The 27,963-nt window shown below is 40.9% G+C and overlaps 1 protein-coding gene across 1 annotated transcript in view; it reads right to left on the reverse strand.

Moving 5' to 3' along the window:
* Positions 1-287: 287 nt before the first annotated feature.
* Positions 288-27,963, reverse strand: part of abcc1 (ATP binding cassette subfamily C member 1 (ABCC1 blood group)) — a 95,983-nt gene continuing 68,307 nt past the window's right edge. The window contains exons 22-31 of the mRNA XM_068003222.1: positions 27,409-27,616; positions 23,917-24,227; positions 17,663-17,862; positions 17,236-17,362; positions 15,846-15,947; positions 14,183-14,329; positions 12,016-12,174; positions 11,729-11,895; positions 10,258-10,452; positions 288-771 (exon numbers count right to left, since the gene is read on the reverse strand). Of these exons, the coding sequence (XP_067859323.1) occupies positions 663-771; positions 10,258-10,452; positions 11,729-11,895; positions 12,016-12,174; positions 14,183-14,329; positions 15,846-15,947; positions 17,236-17,362; positions 17,663-17,862; positions 23,917-24,227; positions 27,409-27,616 (1,725 nt within the window). The 3' untranslated portion in view covers positions 288-662. The remainder of the gene's footprint in view (positions 772-10,257; positions 10,453-11,728; positions 11,896-12,015; positions 12,175-14,182; positions 14,330-15,845; positions 15,948-17,235; positions 17,363-17,662; positions 17,863-23,916; positions 24,228-27,408; positions 27,617-27,963) is intronic.

Below are 27,963 nucleotides of genomic sequence, written 5' to 3' on the forward strand. Positions count from 1 at the left end.
CTTTATCTTAAGTTAGTTTTGTAAGGTGGTAGGTAAATAGTATTACAGCTACATCACCAAGGCCTGTACCTTTCAGTATCAATAATGCGTAATATGCTTACCACATGGCAGTTGTGTTATATATAGTATCAGTAAAAATGCAGGATTACAGTGCAGAGCAAGCCACTGCCACATTTAGGCTGCTGTGTGATTGCAGTAAGTAGCAGAAACTGTATTCCAGGTCCTGGAATACGCTTAAGCGATGCTAAAGGACGTCTACTCAATAATATAATGAGAATGTGTCCAAATTCAGCTACCTAGTAATTTTATTGTTCATTCCTCATGATTTAAAACACTCGCATTATACACAATTGTCAAAAATAAATGCAGTACAATAATGCACTACAAGTTCAACTTTATGATGCCTTGCACCTATTACTCAGATCTTTATATTTATATTTATAGGTACTATAAATACTTAAATAATAAAGCAACAATTTATCACCATAAAGAAAAAATCAAAACTATAAAAGTTACAGGTATATGAAAATACTTGGTTTTATACAAAACTCTTTATAAACAGGTGTCAATTGTCAACTTAAAAGATTTTATATTCAAGTTTTGGTTAAACGTAGTATGTGTAACAAGTCCAATTTGAGGTAATCATGAAAATATCACTGAAATTACAAAAGTCCCGAGTCCATCGCCATTTTGTAGAAGACTCCTTTTCTGTGCAGAAGGTTTGGTGGAGTATCGAACTCTACAATCTCACCCTTGTCCAAAACCATAACCCTGCAGAAAAACAGAAAATAATGCTTAGGACCTCAGGAAAATCCCCATGTCCTTGGAACTGTTGAATATTTGCCACCTCAGTCAGCCATAGTAAAGTATACAGTATACATTTATACCATGGTTGGGGTAGTGGGCCTTGCTCATATGAAATTGGGTATTAAAAGACCAGCTGGTCCATCAAACCTGCCCCACACTGATGATAGCTGGAGCATCATGACTAGACTCTTCCCACCCTCCCACACAGCCATGTAATCCCGTGGGAGAAGCAAAAAAAGAGAAAAACTCAGGAAAAAAGTACTCTAGAAAATTCCTCTCCGACCCCCTCAGGCGATCATATGGACCAAGTGTTATGCGTAAAGCCATTTACCTCCTATATGATGCAATCTCTGCCCCTTGAAGGCATAGAGAGTCAGAACCCAACGCACCAGCTGGCAACACATTCCAAAGCTCACTGCTCTCTGGGAAAGGAAGAACCACCTAACACAGCCAGTCTATTCCTACTCTTGCATAGTTTAAACTCATATCCCCTGGTTCTCCCCAATCTGTTGAACTGGAATAATCTATCAATAGGAACATTATCCAACTCCTTCATTTTTTTTAATATATAGACCTCTATCAGGTCACCTCTAAGTTCATGCTGCTCTAAAGTAAATAGACCCAGTTCCTTAAGCCTTCAGTAGTTATGGTTCTTTAAGCTAGGAATCATTCTCGTAGCTCAAAAGAAAGGCAAACTTCTGTTTTTGTGGAAACCCAGCGAAGAGAAAAGAATAGAATTGAAGGCAGACTGAAGTCTGAAATACCAAGTGGATTCCCTTGGCAACATCACTCCAACCACTGCATTCACTCTGGTTAACTATGAACCCGGGATCACAAAATCAAATAGTTTACACAGCATGCGTAGTGGTAGGGTGAGCCCATTTTTCATTGTTTGCCCATGTCCATCAGCAATTAAGGACACCAAAACAAATTGCCTCTCTTTTTACTGTTACTAAGCCATAAGAAATAGGAACAGGACTAGGGGATACGACCCCTCGAGCCTGCTCCGCCATTCATTATCATGGCTGATCTTCGACTTCAACTCCACTTTCCCACCAGATTCCCATTTACCTTGATTCCTCAAGTCCAAAAATCTATCGATCTCAGTCTTGAAAATACTCAACGACTCAGCATCCACAGCTGTCTGGGGTAGAGAATTCCAAATATTCACAACCCTCAGTGAAGAAATTCCTTCTCATCTCAGTCCTAAATGTCCGACCCCTTATCCTGAGACCATGTCCCCTATTTCTAGTCTCTCCAGCCAGGGGAACCATCCTCTCAGCATCGACCCTGTCAAGCCCCCTCAGAATCATGTATGCTTCAATGAGATCACCTCTCATTCTTCTAAACTCTTTTACAACACCAAGTTATAGTCCAGCAATTTTATTTTAAATTCACAAGCTTTCGGAGATTTTCTCCTTCCTCAGGCAAATGTTTCAAGATCTCCTTGAAGCCTACGCATTTATCTAAACTCGAGAGAGTATGGGCCCATTCTACTCTATCTTTCCTCATAGGACAACCCGCTCATCCCAGGAATCAATTTAGTGAACCTTAACTGAACCGCCTCGAAGGCAAGTATATCCTTCCTTCGGTAAGGAGGCCAAAACTGTACACAGTACTCCAGGTGTGTTCTCACCAAAGCCTGTACAGTTGCAGCCAGACTTCATTACTCTTGCGCTCCAACCCTCCTGCAATAAAGGCCAACATACCATTTGCCTTCCTAATTGCTTGCTGTACCTACATGTTAACTTTGTGTTTCATATACCTCACTAACATCTGGGTACTTGTGCTAAAATTGGGAGAGCTGTCCCACAGACTAGTCAAGCAACAGCCTGATGTAGCCACACTCACAATCATACCTTTCAGCCAACGTCCCAGACTCTTCCATCACCATCCCTGGGTGTGTCCTGTCCCACCGGCAGGACAGACAGACCAGAGGTGGCGGTACAGTGATATACAGTCAGGAGGGAGTGGTCCTGGGAGTCCTCAACATTGACTCTGGACATCATGAAATCTCATGGCATCAGGTCAAACATGGGCAAGGAAACCTCCTGCTGATTACCACCTCCCGCCCTCCCTCAGCTGATGAATCAGTCCTTCTCCATGTTGAACATCACTTGGAGGAAGCACTGAGGGTAGCAAGGGCACAGAATGTACTCTGGGTGGGGGACTTCAATGTCCATCACCAAGAGTGGCTCGGTAGCACCACTACTGACCGAGTCCTGAAAGACATAGCTGCCAGACTGGGCCTGCGGCAGGTGGTGAGCGAACCAACACGAGGGAAAAACTTACTTGACCTCGTCCTCACCAATCTACCTGTCGCAAATGCATCTGTCCATGACAGTATTGGTAGGAGTGACCAACGCACAGTCCTCGTGGAGACGAAGTCCCATCTTCGCACTGAGGACACCATCCAACGTGTTGTGTGGCACTACCACCATGCTAAATGGGATAGATTCAGAACAAATCTAGAAGCTCAAAACTGGGCATCCATGAGGCGCTGTGGGCCATCAGCAGCAGCAAAATTGTATTCCAGCACAATCTGTAACCTCATGGCCTGGCATATTCCTCACTCTACCATTACCAACAAGCCAGGGGATCAACCCTAGTTCAATGAAGAATGTAGAAGAGCATGCCAGGAGCAGCACCGGGCGTACCGAAAAATGAGGTGCCAACTTGGTGAAGCTACAACTCATGCATGCTAAACAGCGGAAGCAACATGTTATAGATAGAGCTAAGCGATTCCACAACCAACAGATCAGATCAAAGCTCTGCAGTCCTGCCACATCCAGTCGTGAATGGTGGTGGACAATTAAACAACTAACGGGAGGAGGAGGCTCTGCAAACATCCCCATCCTCAATGATGGCGGAGTCCAGCACATGAGTGCAAAAGACAAGGCTGAAGCGTTTGCAACCATCTTCAGCCAGAAGTGCCGAGTGGACAATCCATCTCAGCCTCCTCCCGATATCCCCACCATCACAGAAGCCAGTCTTCAGCCAATTCGATTCACTCCACATGATATCAAGAAACGGCTGAGTGCACTGGATACAGCGTAGGTTATGGGCCTCGACAACATCCTGGCTGTAGTGCTGAAGACTTGTGCTCCAGAACTAGCTGTGCCTCTAGCCAAGCTGTTCCAGTACAGCTACAACACTGGCATCTACCCAACAATGTGGAAAAATGCCCAGGTATGTCCTGTCCACAAAAAGCAGGACAAATCCAATCTGGCCAATTACCGCCCCATCAGTCTACTCTCAATCATCAGCAAAGTGATGGAAGGTGTCGTCAACAGTGCTATCAAGTGGCACTTACTCACCGATGCTCCGTTTGAGTTCCGCCAGGACCACTCGGCTCCAGACCTCATTACAGCCTTGGTCCAAACATGGACAAAAGAGCTGAATTCCAGAGGTGAGGTGAGAGTGACTGCCCTTAACATCAAGGCAGCATTTGACCGAGTGTGGCACCAAGGAGCCCTAGTAAAATTGAAGTCAATGGGAATCAGGGGGAAAACTCTCCAGTGGCTGAAGTCATACCTAGCACAAAGGAAGATGGTAGTGGCTGTTGGAGGCCAATCATCTCAGCCCCAGGACATTGCTGCAGGAGTTCCTCAGGGCAGTGTCCTAGGCCCAACCATCTTCAGCTGCTTCATCAATGACCTTCCCTCCATCATAAGGTCAGAAATGGGGATGTTGGCTGATGATTGCACAGTGTTCAGTTCCATTCGCAACCCCTCAAATAATGAAGCAGTCCGAGCCCGCATGCAGCAAGACCTGGACAACATCCAGGCTTGGGCTGATAAGTGGCAAGTAACATTCGCGCCAGACAAGGACCATCTCCAAGAGAGAGTCGAGCCACCTCCCCTTGACATTCAACGGCATTACCATCGCCGAATCCCCCACCATCAACATCCTGGGGGTCACCACTGACCAGAAACTTAACTGGAACAGCCATATAAATACTGTGGCTACAAGAGCAGGTCAGAGGCTGGGTATTCTGCGGCGAGTGACTCACCTAACTCCGCAAAGCCTTTCCAACATCTACAAGGCACAAGTCAGGAGTGTGATGGAGTACCCTCCACTTGCCTGGATGAGTGCAGCTCCAACAACACTCAAGAAGCTCGACACCATCCAGGACAAAGTGGCTGCAGTGTGTACCATCCACAGGATGCACTGCAGCAACTCCCCAAGGCTTCTTCGACAGCACCTCCTAAACCCGCGACCTCTACCACCTAGAAGGACAAGAGCAGCAGGTACATGGGAACACCACCACCTACACGTTCCCCTCCAAGTCACACACCATCCCGACTTGGAAATATATCGCCGTTTCTTCGTCGTCGCTGGGTCAAAATCCGGGAACTCCCTTCCTAACAGCACTGTGAGAGAACCGTCACCACACGGACTACAGCGGTTCAAGAAGGCGGCTCACCACCACTTTCTCAAGGGCAATTAGGGATGGGCAATAAATGCCGGCCTCACCAGCGACGCCCACATCCCATGAACGAATAAAAAAAAATACAAGGACACCCAAATCCCTCTGGGCAAAAAACTATTAAATGTTATTGTTCAGTCACTTAACCTATCGATATCCCTTTGCAGACTGTGTCCTCCTCACAGCTTGCTTTCTCACCTAGCTTTGTATCGTCAGCAAACTTGGATACATTACACTCGGTCCCTTCGTCTAAGTCATTAATATAGATTGTAAATAGCTGAGGCCCAAGCACCGATCCCTGCATTACCCCACTAGTTACAACCTGCCAAACCTGAAAATAACCCGTTTATTCCTACTCTCTGTTTTCTGTCCATTAACCAATCCTCAACCCATGCTAATATATTACTCCCAATCCCATGAGGCCTAATCTTGTGTAACAATCTCTCATGTGGCACTTTATCAAATGAATTTTGAAAATCCAAATATACTACATCCACTGGTTCCCCCTTGTCTACCCTGCTAGTTACACCTTCAAAAAAACTAATAGATTTGTCATACACAATTTCCCTTTCATAAAATCATGTTGACTCTGCCTTATCATATGATTTTTTAAGTGCCCTGTTAATAAGTCCCTTAATAATAGATTCTAGCATTTTCCCTACTACTGATATCAGGCTAACTGGCCTATAGATCCCTGTTTTCTCTCTCCCTCCTTTCTTGAATAGCGGGGTTACATTTGCTACCTTCCAATCCACGGGTCCGTTCTCGAATCTAAGGAATGCTGGAAGATCAAAACCAATGCATTCACTATCTCTGCAGCCACCTCTTAAAACTCCAGGGGACCAAATGTAATATTTCCAAGTTTGATGATGACACAAAACTAGGTGGGAATGTGAGTTCTGAGGAGGATGCAAAGAGGCTTCAAGGGGATATAGACGGGCTAAGTGAGTGGGCAAGAACATGGCAGATGGAATATAATGTGGAAAAATGTGAAGTTATCCACTTTGGTAGGAAAAACAAATGCAGAGTATTTTTTAAAATGGTGAGAGGTTGGGAAATGTTGATGTTCAAAGGGACCTGGGTGTCCTTGTACATGAGTCACTAAAAGCTAACATGCAGGTGCAGCAAGCAATTAGGAAGGCGAATGGTATGTTGGCCTTTATTACAAGAGGATTTGAGTACAGGAATAAAGATGTCTTACTGCAATTATATAGAGCCTTGGTGAGACCACACCTGGAAATTGTGTACAATTTTACCTTACCTAAGAAAGGATATACTTGCTATAGAGGGAGTGCAACAAAGGTTCACCAGACTGATTCCTGGGATGGCATCCCAGGAAAGATTGAGTAGCCTCGGCCTGTATTCTCTAGAGTTTAGAAAAATGAGAGATGATCTCATTGAAACATACAAAATTCTTACAGGGCTCGACAGGGTAGATGCAGGGAGGATGTTTCCCCTGGCGGGGGAGTCTAGAACCACGGGTCACAGTCTCAAAATAAGGGGTAGGCCACACAGGACTGAGATGAGGAGAAATTTCTTCACTCAGAGGGTGGTGAATCTTTGGAATTCTCCACCCTAGAGGGCTGTGGAGGCTCAGTCATTGAGTACATTCAAAACAGAGATCGATAGGGGATAGGACAATGGCATTGAGGTAGAAGATCAGCCATGATCTCGTTGAAAGGCGAAGCAGGCTCGAGGGGCTGGATGGCCTACTCCTGCTCCTATTTCTTATGTTCTTATGTTCTAGGAGGTAGGCCATCAGGTCCAGGGGATTTGTTGGCTTTTAGTCCCATTAATCTTTCTAAAACTTTTTCTTTACTAATCTTAATTACTTTAAGTTCCTCCCTCTCATTAGACCCTTGGTCCCCCATTATTCCAGATACATTTTTTGTGCCTTCTACTGTGAAGACAGATATAAAATATTTGTTTAACGTCACTGCCATTTCCTTATTCCCCATTATAATTTCTCCTGTCTCTGCCTCTAAGGGACCCATGTTTACTTTCGCTAATCTCTTCCTTTTTATATACTTGTAGAAGCTCTTGCAATCTGTTTTTGTATTTCTTGCTAGTTTACTCTCATATTCAACTTTCTCCCTCTATCAATTTCTTGGTTATCCTTTGCTGATTTCTAAAACCCTCCCAATCCTCAGGCTTACTACTCTTTTTGGCAACATTGTAAGTACCTTCTTTTAATCTAATACTATCCTTAACTTCTCCAGTTAGCCACAGTTGGATCACTTTTCCTGTGGAGCTTTTATTTCTCAAGGGTATGTATATTTGTTGGGAATTATGAATTATTTCTTCAACTGTTCGCCATTGCTTATCTACAGTCATATCTTTTAATCTAATTTCCCAATCTACCTTAGCGAACTCGCCCCTCATACCTACATAATTGCCCTTGTTTAAATTTAAGACCCCAGTTTTGGACTTAACTACATCACTCACAAACTCAATACGAAATTCAATCATACTGTGATCACTCTTCCCCAGAGGATCCTTCATTATATTACTAATTAATCCTGTCTCATTACACAATTCTAGATCTAAAATAGCCTGTCCCCTAGTTGGTTCATTGACATATTGTTCTAGAAAACTGTCTCTGATGCATTCCAGGAACTCGTCCTAAAAGCTACTTTTGCCAATTTGGTTTGCCCAGTTTATAAGATTAAAGTCCCCCCATGATTATTGCATTACCCTTGTTACATGCTCCTCGAATTTCCTGATTTATACTCTGTCTAACACTATCACTACTTTAGGGGGCCTGTAAACTACTCCCACCAGTGTTTTCTGCCCCATGTTATTTCTTAGTTCCACCCATACTGATTCTACATCCTGATTTTCTGAACTGAGATCCTTTCTCATTACTGTCTTTATCTCATCCTTTATCAGGGCTACCCCACCTCCTTTTCCATTTTGCCTATTTTTCTAAAAGTCAAGTACCCAGGAATATTTAGTTCCCAACCTTGGTCACCCTGCAACCACGTCTCAGTAATGGCTACTAGGTCAAACCCATTTATCTCTGTGCCATTAATTCATCTATCTGGTTACAAATGCTTTGTGCATTCAGATACATCGCCTTTAATATCAACTTTTTTTCCCCTTGTGTGACCTGAGTTACTAATGCCCTATTACCTTTGTTAAACTCTGGGTCCCTTCCTGGCACACACTGCTTGTTTTTACCCAAATCACTATTCTGCTCTACAGCCTTGACTTTGCTTGTTACATTGATAAAATTACCCCTACCTGAACCCTCCCCCACCTCATTAGTTTAAACCCCTAACATTTAACTAACATGTCTGAACAAATTAAATATGTAAAAGCAATGTTTTTAATTACTATCAATGGGAAAGAATTTGGAATATTTTAAAATAATTGCCCTGAATGTTCACATAAGCTTTACCAATAACTTATTTTGCTGCAAGCTATCAGTTCCTAGCTTGCAACATTCAAGCACTACATGATTCAGTTTGCTTCAGCAGGATGCAAACTGAATCACAGGCTATTGTAAATGGAGTATTAGACACACTCCATCATCCACATTATTATCATAACCAGAGAACCATAGAGCAGTTCATGCTTCAGCCAACCCTCCATTTTTATACCACAAACACAGAATAGGTGCAGCTTCACCTTAATTTTCTGTCTCAATTCAGGCAGAGTAGTGGCAAAGCATTACACATCTGTTCCTTCTGTTTGTGGGACTCTCTCCACCAGATGGTGGTGTTGCTTGTAATTTTGTCCCTCTTATTGTAAAAGTAAAACACAGAAACCATCATCTGCTGAATCAGTGTTGACATATGTATTGGCCTGGTTTTGACCCAATTACCAATACAGAAGCCACAATCAACTTGGCTGCATTATTTTACCATTTACTATTTTAACTTTTTTTTTTAAATCTGGTTTACAGCAAATAAGCTGCACAAAATTAGTTGTAGATGCCTAAACTCAAGTAATTTGCCTGTTTATAATGTCTGTTGTGGAGTAAACACAGTCAGCTTCTAAGAGTAAATTTGAATGTGCAGAAAAGTAATTTTCTATCTACATATACAATTACCTTCAGAATACATCACATTAGGATTTTTAAAAAATATTTAAAAGAATTAAAGATTTACTTGTGAGGATTTCACTTTAAAAGTACACTGCTAAAACAATATACCTCTACCTCAGCCCCTTTTTAAAAATGTATTTTGTTCCCTCTTCGGGTTCCTTTGCGAGAGTTAACAAGTGCTTTTGTGATGACACTATTAAATCAATTATTGGATGCATAACCCAGGTTGAATTGCCCTCCAAGTTTCCCATATTCTACCCTACAAAGAAAGCACAGGCTAGGTTCCATGCCCTTCCATGACAGCACAACTGAGATTAGAGCTCGCTCCAGGGAGAGCTGGAATCAACATACAACAACACCATGTTACTTCCAAATATACAGTCCCCTTAATTCAAAGTTGCTTAATTAAAAAAAATATCAAATCGATAATTTGAAACACTAAGTTCCCACTTTGCTGTTATCAATGTTGATTAATCCAAATTATTGGATAAATACATTTAAGAATTTTTTTTTAAAAAGACTTGAAATTATCAGGTGTGGATTGTACCTTTTAAGTCACAGAGACTTAAGAGGCAATTTAACCAAGTCCACCCAGCAGACGCCGAGCGGGTGGCAGTTAAAATTCCCCGGGGGACTCACCCACCAATGTCCTGCTATCTTCCCGCAGGCTTAAATTTTAACCTGCTCTTCGCAGCAGACAAGAACGACACCCACCGGAAGCCAGCAGAGTCCTTCTTTAAATATGCAGATTGGGTTCCGATGACGTAATTGCAGTAAAATTGCAATAGACAACATATAAAAGCTACCTGACATATCATACATATTTTTCATGCAGGCAAAATTACTTCCTGCTGGTCATCAAATTACATAAACTGGAGAATATGGATTTGTTCCACTGCTACATTCATTCAATTATCCAACAAATGCCAGAGTTAAGATTACATCATAAGTTTAAAGCTAAATTTTATATTACCGTCTATAATCCATAATGGTGTTGAGACGATGTGCTATTGTGAGCACAGTACACTCATCAAACTGATTTCTTATTGTTGACTGGATGAGTTCATCTGTTTCTAGGTCCACAGCAGCTGTAGCTTCATCAAGAACTAGTATTTTAGATTTCCGAAGAAGAGCACGTGCTAAACAAAGCAGCTGTCGCTGTCCAACACTGAAATCACAAAATATTTCTTATCATGTACTTCATTCGTCTTTCCACACTGTACCTTGACAATCAGTATTCCCAATCTAAAATAAACTGTACCTTTCTGACCAAAAATAATTTTGTCTGCTTGCATTATAAAAGGCTTAATGGGAAAGATCAAAAAATTGCAATAGATTGGGGGTGAATGTCCGTGGAGTTTCTCCTGCTCATCCGCTGTAACTTCAGCACAAGAGCCACAGCAGCCAAATATTTAGAATAGATCAGTTCTACAGTTCAACACATTAACAATGATGGAGTAAACTGAATTTGTTGTATAAAATACCAGTTTTGTCACAAATTACATTTCTTTGGCTCCCTCAAACTGGTGTAATAACAGTACAGAAGACATGTTTCTATTACATGCATTGAAGCACAAGGCACAATGCAGTGCATCTCTCAATAATTTACCCATTCTATTGATGTATAACTTTCCCCTATAGGTGGGAGGGAATAAATCTCCCTGGATTCGTAATGCTATTCAAAACTTCGCTGGTTGATAAATTCACATTCTTGTATTATAATTCCAGTGGCCCTTTTGGTATTGGGATTTTCTTTTATAGCTTTCCCTTCCAACTTCTGGCTGTTTGTCCAGGACAGATCAAGCAGTAAGACATTTTCAAACCTATGATCACAAACTCAATTTTTAAAAAAAAACTATGCATATTTATCATAAAATGATAACCAGCTTGTTCTTTGTCACATTTCCAGTGTTATAATTGTTTTTATACAACTCTCTTGTAGCTGATTTATATAAATGAGACTTAAACCAGAGTGACTAATCATGAACACCACCATGAGAAATCCACAAGCATATCAATGTATTAAAAACAGTACATTAGTGGACTCTTATGTCACACCACTACTTCAAAAATCCCCAGTTGCTTAATGTTGAGTGCTTTTAACTTGGGACCATAACTGATAATCGCTTTACAATTTGCAAAGCTCCTTAACCAACAACTGAACTTAGAGTGAAGCAAACTTATTTTTTTTTAAATAAACTTAAAGTTACTATCACAACTGATCACAATATCTATTGTTATCCATGTTATAGCTAGTTTAATAACCTTCACAAAATTCAAACAGATTTGAATTATACATTGAAATCTAATCATATTGCTTCAAAAAACATCAAAACTTAAAAGTTTTATTTACTGGTATTGTTCAATAAATTATTTAATTCAAAAATGATTTGAGCAGAACTAATTTCTGCATTATAATGCTAAAGCATATGTTTGTATTTTACCTCAGATTCTCTCCTCCTTCAGAACATTCATGATTCAATTTGTTAGGAAGACCAGACACAAATGTTTTCAGGTGAGCCAGTTCCAAAGCTTTCCATAAATCTACATCAGAGTGCTGGTCAAAGGGATCCAAATTCATTCGAAGTGTACCAGAGAACAATACTGGGTCCTAACAATTAATTTCATATGACACTTGATCAGTTATAAGAATTACATGGCACTTGGTAGAAGATCAGGTTTACAAAAAAATTAATTACACTTCAAATAAAATCAGTCTGCAATTGTGTACCTGAGGTATAATAGTTATCTGATTCCTGAGATCATGAAGGCCTATTTTTGTAATGTCAATTCCATCAATGTAGATTAGTCCTTCAGCAGGTTCAATTATTCGAAACAGACCAAGTGCAAAAGAAGATTTCCCTGCTCCTGTTCTTCCAACTATTCCAACCTACAGAAGAAAAGTTACAAGATTACCAGTGAAATTTAGAACACACAGCTCTATAATATCTAAAAATGGATATGATGAAAAATCAGAAGATTTTGAGGGCTACAGTAACATATTAACATCAAATCCAAGAAAGTAAAACTATTCCTTTAATCTAGATTCTATAACTATAAATCTTATAAGCTAGACATGCAGTAAAAAAAAAGGACAATAGCAAAATTCAAAATACAAGTTATGACATTCCTTTGATACTTGGCATTAGGTTTTTTCTTGCTTTTTTGACATTGGGCCGGAACTCGCTCCAACCGGCATGGCAAGGCTCTCCTGCGGATAAAAAAAACGAATATACTCACTGTGTAGGCCATGACGTCCATTTGCTTAATTTTGAAATCTTCTCCAGTGGTCCGCTCCAAGATCAGCGCAGGCCATGTGTGCATGCAAAGACTGAGAGAATGGAAGTCCCACCCACTAGCAGGCAAGTAATACTCATTTAAAGTGACATTCCCTATGTTAGTCTAAATAAAAATACCTTATAAAAAGGCAAGGAAATGATTTATAATGTACGGAAACATATACAAATTAAAAGTTAAAGTTTTTTTTATGTTTTAATAATTTTTTTTAATGATCAAAAAATATTAAAATAGGAATAATTAGACATTCCAGAGTTTTAAATTTAATTTTTTGTTGTTTTGTAGTTATTATAAGTCTCCACGTGCTTTTAAAAAGTAATGTAGGGCTGGTATTTTCAAGCATACCTTCTTGTGGCATAAGTACCTTCGTTCCAGCTGGGCAGATGGGTAAGTTTACGATTGTTTGGTGATTGTGCTTGATTGTATATGATTGTAGCGTGGTTGGCCCTTTAATTCAGGACTGTCAAAGCCGTTGAACCAATCGGAGCAAGTTCGTGAATTCCAGGTTTTAATGCGCACATGTGCATTCGCAAACTTACTCTGATGGATTCGACAACGGTTGGGATGGACGCCATTACGGAGCGGCATCCAAGGTAAGTAAGTTCTGGGCCATTGTTTTACATGTATTCAATATTTATTGAACAATTCTAAAATTTAGCAACCTTCCCCTTTCCACTCAACATTGACAATTTTAGATTTGTCATAACTTACAAGAGTACTAAGGAGCTGTCAGCAAGAGGGGGCAAAAAGTTTTCTGGGGAAAGAAAATAATGACCAGTTTCCAAATACTTTTAGTACAACTGAGCAGAAAACAGAGTGGTACTCAGAGCAGTCATGTAGTCTGTCATGTTCCACATTGCAACTAATCATTAATCTGCAGACACCTTCTGTAAACATGTACCAAAAATTACCCATTTTAAAAAAAAGTGAGGTATAGTGAATTAATTTTACACTGCATTATTTTAGGATGCATTTACATTGCAACTGTAGTGTCAATATGAACTCTAAAATATCACTGAATAAAAATATAGCTACAATACACATACCACATGTGGAAAAAAACTTTTACTCAGCGAGTAGTTATGATCTGGAATGCGCTGCCTGAGGTGGGTGATGGAAGCAGATTCAATCGTGGCTTTCAAAAAGGAATTGGACAAATACTTGGAAGGGAAAAAATGTGTCAGGCTACAGGGAAAGAGACTAACTGGATGGCTCTTACAAAGAAGGCACGGGCTCGGTGGACCGAATGGCCTCCTTCTGTGCTGTAACCATTCTATGATTACTCATCTGGAATCAGGGCCCAACCTGTCTCCTGGAGGAAGAGACTCAACTTCAACCCAGAGTCAAGTCATGCCCTAAATTAGGATTTACGCTCCATAAGTTTAGTGTTAATGAGAAGCCGAAATTTACAAACGTGTATTAAACATGCATGTTTAAAGAAATTTTTACATATTAAAAATAAATCAGCAGCTGGGTGAAACCAGCTAAACCTAGGGTTTGCTTATGATGTCTACAATCGATGACCTTTTTAGCATGTGCACTAGCTCAGCTAAATATTACTTTTACTCAGTAGTACTGGTCATCAGACCTCTGCCACTAACCTTTTCACCTCCATTTATGGATACAGTAATGTTCTTCAGGGCCAAGTCAAGATCTGGTCTATACCGTAATCCATAGTTTACAAATTCTATCCTGCCATCCCAAGGCCATGTTTTAGGTGGTCGATTATCTTTGATAACCCAACGTGCCTATATTGAATTTTAAAAAAAAATTAAAACCTGCGCTGTAATATGTATTTCCAACAGACATAAGAACATTCTGCCGATTTATATAATATATTTTTTTGAAGAATTGCTGATCAAATTGTTGAACATATGGCAAATTAAATTTAAATCCATGACAAAAAAAGTAGACTGCGATATAGATCAAAATCCTTTGATTAATTATTCTTTTCTCTTAAGTCAGTCATTTTTAGCGACATTCAAACACACATACAATTTTGCGTCAAAACAGAAATGACCAATGTAGGATTAAAAGCGACAAATAATGACAGATCAGCAGAATATGGTCTTGATTATTATTTTAATTTCTGCTTGAAGAGTTAACTCTTGAACAACAAAAGCTTGCTTTTAAACACATTGACCTCGTTTTTAATTCCCCCTCCCTCCCGCCTAGCCAAAGGACAGGGTCGAGTGGGTTGGGGGGTAAAATCTTGAAAATCAAAATCCTGCCACGTTCCCGGCAGCCCTAATACTAACGGCAGTAATTCAGGCCATTGACTAGGCTCCCACTAAAAAGCAGGCTGGGGCCTACTTAAGATGCATAAGCAATATCAACGTCAACCCAGGGGGAGTCCTGAACTGTCTGCTGGCCAGCAGCAGAGCCATGACAGGAGGAGCCGCCTGGCCAAAGAGGCCAAGTATCAAAAATGTCCTTCTCTTTGAACTCCTTGTGGGCCAGGAGCAGGTGTGCTCCCCCAAGGCCACTCATGGAGTACTTGGGCCTTCCCCTGATCCTCAGCCCCAGCCCTCCCCCATCTCGAGGGAAGCCCCGGGCCTCTCCCCGTTCACCAGCCTCAATTGCCCTGGTACCCCTCCACCCACTGATTGCCAGGGACTATTCCCACGGGTCCCCGGCTGCAGCTTCCTGCGGCCAAATTCCTGCTTCTGCCCACTGGACAGGTGTCGGGCGGGACTCCAGGAAGCTTTATTTAAATGAGGCCTTGTCATTAAGGTTGGCAGGGCCTGCACATCCCCAACCTGTCCGGGTGTGCCGCTCACTATCAGGCTCACGCGCACACTTCCCCATCCCCCATAATAAGTGAGCCCATTGTCTTTGTAATCACTGAGCAACTCCACCATGGCACATCACCCAACATCAACTCAACACAAGCTGAAGTTCAACGGGCCACAGGACTAATATTGCTCCCACACCTCAGTACAAGAGTCACCACTTTTTAAAAAAAAAATCTACAGCATTTCAGATTTTAAAAAATATTCCATGTGGGACGCACACATTGGGACAGTGGTGAATTATCGAAAATAATTCAAACATGACGTGGTTGGCACAACAAATACCTGCAACACTTGCAAGTTACCTGGCCTATGCCAACTTATTTTCTAAAACTCACTGCTCATGCATATAATTCAGTTGTTTCCTGAAAACTATAAATTTGTGTTTTGCAGATCGAGATGTCAGAATGAGTTCAGTGTTGCTATACCCAAGTCCTCCAGCAGTTCTTTCTTTTTCCAATTTGAATCTTACCTCTTTTAAAGTATCAAAATACTGCTGAACTCTTTCCACGGCAACAATATTAGTTTCTACATCAGAAGTCATGCGTACCAGCCAGTTTAATGTTGCTGTTATCTAAACAATAATGAGACATACTTAGGAACATAGGAGCATAGAAACAGGAGTAGGCCATTCAATTAGATCATGGCCGATCTGTACTTCAACTCCATTTACCCACCTTTATTCCATATCTTTTGATATCCTTGCCTAACAAAAATCTATCAATCTCAGTCTTGATCTTTTTGGGGGAGCAAGTTCCAGATTTTAATGGATACTTTTTTTTTAAAATTGTCAAATGGTAAATCTGATGGAAATAGTTTCCAAATATAAAAATTAGAAGCGAGGTAAAACAGTTTTTTTTAAAAAAGGGGTCCTTGAATCAAACTGAATATAAATTCTGAGATGGTGCCAATACATTACACAACAACAGAATGTTTCCCAACACCTTGCTCTCAGTGAAATTAATTGTAAGACAAAATTATTTCAAACTACAGTTATCACAGTGAGGTGACAAAATCTCTCCAGATACTCTTCCGTTATTGAAAGCTTCCACAACACAGCATTTTGATTACTTTACAAAATAAAGGGTGCATTGTCATAGTCACACTTTGCTTCAGGACAGGAAAATATTTTTCACTCCACATTGGCAACTCCAGGTTCTGGTTTAAAAAAATCATAACACTACTGTATTAGATCACATTAGTGTAACAGCACAGACTGGGTACTTTGCAGTGAGTGGCTAACCTCCTGACCCCTTCAAAAGGTTTTCCACCATCTACAAGGCTGAAGTCAGGAGTGTAATGGAATACTCCCTCGCCAGTTGGGTGCACCAACAACAATGCTCAAAAAGCTCAACACCATCCAGGACAGAGCAGTTTGACTGGCACCCTTCGCCAGGCTCAATATCCACTCTCTCCATCACTGGTGTACTGTTGCTGCAGTACGTACGCTCTACAGGACACTGCTGCAACTTGCCATGGTTACTTTGACAGCAACCTCTATCGCCAAGGACAAGAGCAGCAATGTTGTGGGAATATCCAAGTTTTGTCATCGCTGAGTCAATATCTTGAAATTCCCTAACTAATACCATTGTGGGATCACCATCAGTACAAGGTCTGCAATAGTTCTCCTTCTCAGAGCAATTAGAGATGGGAAATAAATGTGGCCTGATCAGCAGTGCCCATAGCCCAAAGAAAAATTTTAAAAAGACTATGAAAAAAATGGCAGGCTAAATTGATCTCTTCAAAAAGGCAGTGAAAGTTTAAACTTGCTATAATTAAGTCAGCTGTAATGTAGCTCAATTACAACGTCTATAATGAGTAATATTATAATTATGTAGAACTGTAAATGTATTTCTCCGTACCTGTAGGGCATATGATACGGACAGCCCAACAATCCCTGGACTGAGGGTTTTTCTGTAAGCCACAGCAAACAGGGCAGCAAAAAGTACAATGCAATTGCCAACAAACTCCAGTCTCACAGCCAACCATCTGATGGGATGATAACAAGATAAAAAGAGTTAGTGGTCTAATTAGTATAGTATCGGTCTTACTAGCTTTCCTGCTCCCTCCACAGAGATCTGAAGTATTCCACTATGGTAAGTCGGTGTGGGCAAGAGTAATAGGCATCATTTACCTATGCCAAATCTGGTTTGAGAATCAAGATGAATTAAAAGTGGGCTCACTTGAAGGCCTCAGTTCAATCACCAAGGCTACTGTCTTCCCAATAAATATACAATGCTGCAAATAACCCAAATGCAAAAGTACAGTGAAACTATATTGGTAGATTACCTGTTGGCAACAATACTGGGGTAATAGGCTTTTTGGTTTTCATCTACCCTGGAGTCATTCTGGTGTAAAAAGCGGTCTTCTTCTCCAAAAGCACGAATGACACTGACACCAAGGAGAGTTTCATTGAAGTGTGAAAATATGGGTGATCGACTAGCTGATTCTAACCTTTTCAGCTGACGTGAGGTAGCGACATAGTATCTCTAAAAATAGGAAGAAACATTAGTTAAAATAATTCTAATTTTAACTAAAAAGATACATGAAGCATTTTTTTTAAAAAAACAAAATTCATTACTCATGACTCTTCCACATACCCTTTAGATTTGTCATAAAACTATCATGGGAAAAAGTCCATATGCCTTTCCCTTTAAGTATGCTTTAAGAACACAGTCGCCAAATGCTTCCTCTCCAACAGTCATATAGCATGCTGCCATATCTTCATTTGTGAGTCATAGGCAACTTATAGAAGAACAACTGTCTCATAAGTAAAAGGTCATCTTCAGGTGACAATTGTGCATATGATAGCCCAAATCCGGATAAAGTTGGCTCTAACCTAACAGAATATAGCACAATCCCTATTCCATAATTTAAAGGGAGCCTTGTGAAGGAACAGAGGAACACAGGAGTAGGCCATTCAGCCCCTTGAGCCTGTTCCACCATTCAATTAGGTCATGGCTGATCTGCACCTCAACCCCATTTAGGAGGATATGAATGGTCAGCTGCCATTTCCTGAAAGAATGAAATTCCTTTGAAGACCAATAAACCTTTCTCTACTTGGTCTCCACGACATAACCCTACTCCTAAAGTAGGATGGGTAACCCTGGGAGGGGTAAGAGAACAGTAGGATGGTTCTACAAGCCTGCAATTCCTGCCTTGCAGAGATATCAAGACAAAAACTTTTAAAGAGAATTGCAGATATTTATGTCTCTACCTAAATAATGTCTTTAATGAATCTCTCTATAATTAGCTCAAGTTTTCCTTGTTGAATGGCAATAGGTCTAACCACTGGGTTCCTTCAAGCTGGTAACAGCAATGAATGCATCACCCTGGCAATCTCTGCTTATTGATAGGAAAACATTGATCGACCTCTCTCTTCCACCTCTCCAATAGGGTACAGTTCGTTAGATTTCTTTACGCACCTTGCTTGTTCTATATTATAAAAGGAAATTGAAATCTCCTCCATCAGATAGAACAGAGTCAAAACACTGAAGGATAGAGATAGCCATTCAATTTTTTCCCTCCCTCCCTCCTTTCCCTTGATCTGGTCCTTTTTAAAAGCTGTTCATTTGTAATTTCTTCCAGTTCTGAGGATAGGTCTATTCCTGAAACATTGATCTTTGTTCCCTCTGCAGATGCTGCCTGAGTGTGTCCAGCATTCTCTATTTCCATTTCAGATTTCCAGCATCTGCAGTAGGTTGTTTCTTGATCATTCAAGTGGTGTCGCAAACAAACAAGGAGAAACCCAAAGCTACTGTCAAAATGCCAGTCTTCCAGACTAAATTTATAAAACACTGGTTCGGCCACAACTGGAATATTGTGTCCAGTTCTGGGCACCGCACTTTAGGAAAGATGTGAAGGCCTTAGAAAGGGTGCAGAAGAGATTTACTAGAATGATTCCAGGGATGAGGGACTTTAGTTACGTGGATAGACTGGAGAAGCTGGGGTTGTTCTCCTTGGAACAGAGACGGTTGCGAGGAGATTTGATAGAGGTATTCAAAATCATGAAGGGTCTAGACAGAGTAAATAGAGAAAAACTGGCGGAAGGGTCAAGGACCAGAGGACATAGATTTAAGGTGATAGGCAAAAGAACCAAAGATGACATGAGGAAAAACTTTTTTACACAGCGAGTGGTTAGGATCTGGAATGCACTGCCCGAGGGGGTGGTGGAGGCAGATTCAATCATGGCCTTCAAAAGGGAACTGGATAAGTACTTGAAAGGAAAAAATTTGCAGGGCTACGAGGAAAGGGCGGGGGAGTGGGACTATCTGGACTAGAGCTGGTGCGGACTCGATGGGCTGAATGGCCTCCTTCCGTGCTGCAACCTTTCTATGATTCCAATTCAAGTCACAGCTGATCATAAACTGTTAGGTGCAGAGAGAAAGGCAGAAGGACCAAGGAGAATGATAATCATAAAACCCAACAATGCACATATCCATAGCACTTACCAAATAGGATACAAACTTACATACGAACATACGAATTAAGAGCAGGAGTAGGCCATTCGGCCCCTCGAGCCTGCTCTGCCATTTGATAAGATCATGGCTGATCTGATTGTGACCTCAACCCTACTTTCCCGTCTACCTACTATAACCTTTGACTCCCTTGTTAATCAGGAATCTATCTAACTCGGCCTTAAAAATATTCAATGACCCTGCCTCCACCGCTCTCTGGGGAAGGGAGTTACACAGACTCACTACCCTCAGAGAAAAAATTTCTCCTCATCTCTGTCTTAAATGGGAGACCCCTTATTTTTAAACTGTGGCTCCTAGTTCTAGTCTCTCCCACAAGGGAAAACATCCTCTCATCATCTACCCCTTCTAGTCCCCTCAGGATCTTGTATGTTTCAATAAGATCACCTCCGATCCTTCTAAATTCCAATGTACACAGGCCCAACTTGTCCAACCTTTCCTCATAAGATAACCCCCTCATCCCAGGAATCGGTCGAGTGAACCTTCTCTGAATCGCTTCCAAAGCGATTATGTCCTTTCTTAAATAAGGAGACCAAAACTGCACACAGTGTTCTAGATGTGGTCTCACCAAATGCCCTGTACAACTGTAGCAAAACATCTCTACTTTTATATTCCATTCCCCTTGCAATAAATAACAACATTCCAGTTGCCTTCCTAATCACTTGCTGTACCTGCATGCTAACTTTTTGTGGTCCATGTACTAGGACACCCAGATCCCTCTGTACCTCAGAGTTCTGCAATCTCTCTCCATTTAAATATACTGCTTTTCAATTGCTCCTGCCAAAGTGGACAAGTTTACATTTTCCCACATTATACTCCCCCATCTGCCAAATTTTTGCCCACTCACTTAACCTATCTATATAGTCATGATGTGGAGATGCCGGTGATGGACTGGGGTTGACAATTGTAAACAATTTTACAACACCAAGTTATAGTCCAGCAATTTTATTTTAAATTCACTTATTCCAAGACACTATCTATATAGTGTCTTGGAATAACGATGGAGGCTATGTTTCCAACAAAGGAGTCATGTTTGAAAAGTACTTACAATTGGAGTTCAGACAGACTTGTTCTCTTGTACAGAAATGAGAGTTGGGCTTTAGTTTCTTAGCCAATAAAGTTTGAGGTACAATAGGATCTGAAGGATGCACACAATGGGGTCTCCATTCTCATTTCTGTACAAGAGAACAAGTCTGTCTGAATCCAGTTGTAAGTACTTTTCAAACATGACTCCTTTGTTGGAAACATAGCCTCCATCGTTATTCCAAGACATTAGATGCTTAGCCTCAGCAGCTCAATAACCAATTCAAGAGTCATAGATTTGCCTGCCAGATATAGTGATGTGAATGGAAGTCTCATCAATGGACTTGCTGGCGTGGTATAAAGGTTAGGAAAGCAGACTGACAAGGTCACACCAGGGTAATCCTCTAGCAATTACAGGAGCAACACAGAATAGACTGGAGCTGACAAAGAAATAAGGAACTGAAAGTGGTGGTGCTATATACACAATACTGGATGGGGGAAGTCCATTGCATTGTCGCATCACACTCAAAGCACGAGCAAATAGTTACAAGTGAATCACAAACAGTAACCACATTGATGCAAGTGTGTCTCAGAATAAGCTGTTGTACACTTATGAAACGACTTACGCTTCACAGTGAGGGAGCAGGACACAAACACTGCTGACTTGGTGCCACTAACAGCCAGGTAATAAATATCCGAGCTCCTTGGCATCATTTTTGAAACCCGGTATTATATCTCCACATAACTTCTGCGATTAACGTGCAATTAACAGATGAATCTCCAAAAAATTAATGCATTTTTAAAAAATTCTCCTGTATTAGTATGAGATATTGTAACAAAACATTTTTTTAAAAATCACATCATAAGCATCTCAAAAACAAAGTATAATATTTTGCATTATAATTTAGTAATTTTTATAGCTACATTTTTGATTTTTTTAAAATTACATTTGCAATTAACAAAGAAGCCCACCCTCTCTTTAAACCAATTGCAGATAAATATGAGATGAGGTGGCGAGTCAAAGACCTGCTGAATCTGGTTCATCAGTGAAAGTATTACTAACATACACCAAATTCCAAGTTGTTTACACTGCTTCATATTCCGAACAGAAGAGAACAAAATCAGTGGCTTCTATTTGAAAATCTCGTGTAAACATTAACAAAATTCAAAACGTACAAATCTTCAAAAAGTTGCTGAATCAATTTGCATATGGATTTTATTAAGATTTTTGTGACATATTAATTATTCCATGCATTAATGCAGTACTCCAAAACCTCTGGATTTAGAATTGATCAGAATGAATTCGGCGATTATTAAAATTATAATTTTTATGTTTTCTTTCTACCTGTTTCAGAAAAGAGTCTTCCATCTTTAAATCCAGCCTATGAAACCTAGAGTGTGACATACATTATAATATATAACCACTTACTATCAGTGCCAATATAATTGGGTAGAATGTTATTTGATCACATTTTATTATTGCCTCTGTAATTTCTTCATTGATGCAAAATGTGACAACGTTTGTTTAAAGAATTGCGGTCTTGAAGAAAGGGTCTATTGTACAATTAGCAATAGCTCAGAGTACTTTATGGAATTTAAATTGTAGACAAGCAATATTGCCACAATGCCTGACACTTGTCACTAATCGTAAATATACTTTTCTAAACCATATTCATTTAGGATGAGCAAGCAGTTCACATTTGACTTGATTCTTCAAATTGAGCTGTAATCCATGTAGTTTCTTTCATATAGTTTCATATAGAATCATAGAAGTTCACAACATGGAAACAGGCCCTTCGGCCCAACATGTCCATGTCGCCCAGTTTATACCACTAAGCTAGTCCCAATTGCCTGCACTTGGCCCATATCCCTCTATACCCATCTTACCCATGTAACTATCCAAATGCTTTTTAAAAGACAAAATTGTACCCGTCTCTACTACTGCCTCTGGCAGCTCGTTCCAGACACTCACCACCCTTTGAGTGAAAAAATTGCCCCTCTGGACCCTTTTGTATCTCTCCCCTCTCACCTTAAATCTATGCCCCCTCGTTATATATCATGAACAACCAATCTACTTTGTATTTTTGACCACCAATATGGATACACCTGTCAAGGAGCTGACTCAAAAGATGCCACGATTAGTCAGTCAATAGTGAGTCCATACCTCTGAACTAGCAGGTAAATGTCCCAAGATTAAACAGCACCACCAAAAAGAAAAGCAGCAGTGGTGCACAAAACTTGCAACCTACAGTTGATTTTATGTGTCACTACTGCTTTTCAATATCCACCAGGTTGAGAGGCATTAATTAATTAGAAGAACTTTCCAAAAACTCATCTTCACACAAATACTTAGTTTAAATGCCAATCTTGCTGTACTTTTAAAATTTTATGTTGACTTTTAAACTTAATACAACATTCTGTTCTCTATTAATGTCTACAACAATAGACCACTGGCAGGGTTGCTCTGCAGCAGCTTTGAGACAGAAGAACACAGTTTGTGATCTTTTACTTTATTTTTACTGGTCTGTGATTTTAGACATTTCAGTCAGATTTTAGTAAAGTGTATTGTTGTACTAGGGAAGCCATAAAATAAACTGAATTACTTTTGTTTTGTGTTACTGAAAGAGCACCTAGCACTCTATGGCTCCATGGCCATGGAAGCTGCCATGGAATTCCTCCCCTGTCTTTTTTTTTCCCCCTCTTCTGAACAGCTCTCATCAGTAATTATTGTGGAACAAATCACCTGATATTCCAAATCCAAATCGTGTCAATGTACATGAACATCCTAATCACTAATGATTTGCAGCTCGTTATTGACATATGTTCCCAACCATGAAAAGGTGCTGCAGAATTTACATTCACATGTTGCAGAATATGATTGGGCCTAGCACAAAAAAATCTTAAGAGGCCCAGCATAAAAGTAAACTTATACTAGTATAATTAGCAACCAAACAGGAAACACTGATCAATGAGATTCTGAGTAATTTTGCAAAGATTGACTCCAATGCAAACTTTATTAAGCAGAGCTATTTCATTAATACTGACCTGTACAAAAAGGTAGAGAAAGCCCAAGGGTGGGATGATCACTGCAGCTATTGGTGTGGCTATCAAAATCACCATGCAAGCAACAAGAACATTAAACAGTGATCCCAAGAACATTTTGATCACTATTGGGATCACGGAGTCTATTGTATCGATGTCTTTGGAGAAGCGGTTTACTAAGTTACCACTTGGTGTTCGCTCAAAAAAGCTCATTGGTGACATCAGGACATCATACAACACGTGAACATGGAGACAGCGCGAAGCTGTTATTCCTCCAATACTCATCATCACCGATGATAAGAGTACAAAAATACCTGCAAAATTTTAAACACAAAGTTAGCTCCAGAACTACTAGCAACAAGGATTTATATAGACAAACATCCCAAAGCACTTCACAGAGGCATAAAGAAAAAAAAGACTCAAAGGAGGAGATATTAGGAAGGGTGACCAAAAGCTTGGTCAAATAGGTGGGTTTTAAAGGAGAGGGAGATGGAGAGGCAAAGGAGTTTAAGGCAGGGAATTCAAACGCAGGGTCTAGACAGTTGAAGGCACAACCAACAATGGAGGGGTGATGCACAAGAGACTGGAATCAGAGGAATGGTGAATTCTGGATGTTGGGGGGTTGTAGAGCTAGAGAAAGCTACAAAAATAGAGAGGGACAAGGTCCTGGATGGACTTAAACACAGGGAGGAGAATTGTAAATCTGAGGAGTTGGAGGACCAAATGCCAATGTACGTCAGCAAGGGCAGAGGTGAAAGGCAAGTGAGACTTAGTGCAGAATAGGACAGCAGACTTTTGGATGAGCTGAAGTTTCTGGAGGGTGGAGCATTAGTGGCCAGCTAGCACAGCATTGGTGTAAATCAAGTCTGGGGATGGCAAAGGCTTGGATGAGGGTTTCAGTGACAGATGGGCTGTGGTAGAGATGGAGGAGGGCGATGTTACGGAGATGGAAGTAGGCGGTCTTTGTAATGGGTAGGATGTTTAAAAAGGGTACGAGGGAAAGGCCGAACAATTATAGGCCCGGTCAGTCTTACCTCAGTGGTGGGGAAACTATTAGAATCAATACTGAGTGATAGGATAAACTGTCATTTGGAAAGGCATGGTTTAATCAGGGATAGTCAGCATGGATTTGTTCAGGGAAGGTCATGCCTTACAAATCTGATTAAATTCTTTGAGGAAGTGACAAGGAGGATTGATGAGGGTAGTGCAGTGGATGTTGTCCACATGGATTTTAGTAAGGCATTTGACAAGGTCCCACATGGCAGATTGGTCAGAAAGGTAAAAGCCCATGGAATACAGGAAAATGTGGCAAATTGGATCCAAAATTGGCTCAGTAACAGGAAACAAAGGGTAAAAGTCGATGGATGTCTTTGCGAATGGAAATCCGTTTCCAGTGGTGTGCCATAGGGCTCAGTGTTGGGCTACATTTTAATGATTTGGACTTGAATGTAGGGGGCATGATTGGCAAATTTGCAGACGACACAAAAATTGGCAGTGTAGTTTATATAGTGAAGAGGATACAGCTGTAGATTCCAAGAAGATATCAATGGGTTGGTGGAGCGGGTGGAAAAGTGGCAAATGGAGTTCAACCCGGAGAAGTGTGAGGTAATGCACTTAGGGAGGACAAACAGTAAAAGGGAATATGCAGTAAACGGGAATATATTGAGAGGGGTAAGGAGGTGAGAGACCTTGGAGTGCATGTGCACAGGTCCCTGAAGGTGGCAGTACAGGTAGATAAAGTTGTGAAGACGGCAATCGGAATGCTCTCGTATTATTAGCCGAGGTATAGAATACAAAAGCAGGGATGTAATGATGGAACTGTATAAGACGCTGGTAAGGCCACAGCTGGAGTATTGTGTGCAGTTCTGGTCACCACATTACAGGAAGGACGTAATTGCTCTGGAGACAGTGCAGAGAAGATTTACAAGAATGATGCCAGGGCTTGCAAATTGCAGCTACGAGGAAAGATTGGATAGACTGGGGTTGTTTTCCTTGGAGCAGAGGAGGCTGAGGGGTGACTTGATTGAGATGTACAAAATTATGAGGGGCCCAGATAGACAGGAAGTACCCATTTCCCCTAGCGGAGAGTTCAAGAACTAGAGGGCATAGATTTATGCTGATTGGCGGAAGGATTAGAGGGGACATGAGGAAAAACTTTTTTACCCAGAGGGTGGTGGGCGTATGGAACTCGCTGCCCGAATTGGCGGTAGAGGCAGGGACCCTCAACTCTTTTAAAAAGTACCTGGACCTGCACCTAAAGTGCTGTAAGCTGCAGGGCTACGGACCGGGTGCAGGAAGGTGGGATTAGAATGGGCACCTGGTTGTTCTTTGAGCCGGCATGGACACGATGGGCCAAATGGCCCCCTTCTGCGCTGTATCTTTTCTATGGTTCTATGGGGTCAGAAGTTCAGCATGGCTCAAATACGACACTGGGATTGTGAACAGCCTGGTTTCACCCAAGACAGTGGCCAGGGAGGGAGTTGCAGTTGGTGGCGAGGGTACGGAGTTTGTAACTGGAGCCAAAAACTATGACTTTGATCATTGGATGGGGGTCAGGCTAGGGCTATGGTGGAGGGGGAAGTAGCAGAGCCAACTGAATGGATAGTCTATCTTGGTGATAAAGAAATCCATGAGCTCCTCACACTTGATAGAGGCTGGAGAGGGCAGAGACAAGAGGTTTAAGGAGGTGGTTGGTAATGAAGAAGCCAGTGACTTTCTTTGCTCTCCAGGATGATCCTAGAGTAGTAGGCAGCTTTGGCAGAGAAGGGCCCAATAGAACTTGATATGGTCTACCCAGATCAGGCAATGAATAGCTAAACCAGTTGCATACCACGAATGGTCAAGTTTGCACCCCTTGGGCTTGAAAGCGTAAAGACGGGCCGTAGTAGGGAGAACAACTGGGAGAGAGACAGTGAAGCTTTTTCTGGGGACAAGAACATCAAGGATGGAGCTGAGGATGTGGTTGAGCAAACTAACAGCTGCAGATGTACCATGGACAATGAAGAGCCAAAGGCTAGTTGGTTGGCAGTTTGGAAGTGCAGTTATAGCTGTCTTGGGCTGGGGGGGGGGGTGGGGGGGGGAAAAGAGTTAAAATGGTTTGCACAATATGGTATATTTTCTACAATGTAATATAATTTTATAGGATAGATTTCAAGAGCAATTTACTGTTATATCAAGTAAAAATATTCACTATCACATATTACTATTTTGGATAAAGTAGAACAATGGTACTTCTAGTTTAAAGGTAAACTAAAACCAGTAACTTCAGATACTTGCAATAAATTCCCCCCAATGGGTGCTATAAATAGAATCCATGCCTTAGAAGCAACAATTCATCAAAACCACCTACTTGCAGTGGATGTAATATTCATTGTGGTCCAAATGCCCCTGAATTAGGATGCCTAATGGTCCGTAACATATTTTCAGAACCAGTAACTTTCTCAACATGAAAGTTTTTTCTATATTAACATTACAAATCAAAGCAATTTCACAAACCTTGAATTATTCCAAGTGCACCATATACTCCCAGTCTGAGTGTGGTATGCTGTTGGGTCCCATTAACAACAGGATCATCTGTCCATAAACTCAACCAGTAGTTAGAGGAAAAGGAAGCTGTATGTTGGCATAGGTAGAACAGAACGATCCAGAAAGAAATGCAGATTCCAATTGCGTTCATATATGCCCAGAAAACAGAAAATTTTACCTGAATTTTAAAAAAAAAACTTAGTCAAAAGGATCTGAATTACAAATTAACAAAATCATAGTGAGAAAACACAAAGCCATAAAATAAATATTGTTTACTTCACAATCTTGAGGTCGATGGCTCAAATCCCAGGCTGACAAATATTCAAAAACTGGTCAATCATACATGAGGAGTTCTATAAGTTTTTAGCCTTGCTGCTCTGAGATGGTAATGCAATATCTCAACTTGGAGAAAAACAACTACTGACATCCATTTCAGCACAGGGCAAGTACAATTCCAATTAATGAAACAGATAGGTGGATCCCCAGATAGGATGTGAGGCACATCAATCCTACCCTCCTGTGATA

This window comes from Heptranchias perlo, chromosome 22 (assembly GCF_035084215.1).
Source record: "Heptranchias perlo isolate sHepPer1 chromosome 22, sHepPer1.hap1, whole genome shotgun sequence".
Lineage (NCBI taxonomy): Eukaryota > Metazoa > Chordata > Chondrichthyes > Hexanchiformes > Hexanchidae > Heptranchias > Heptranchias perlo.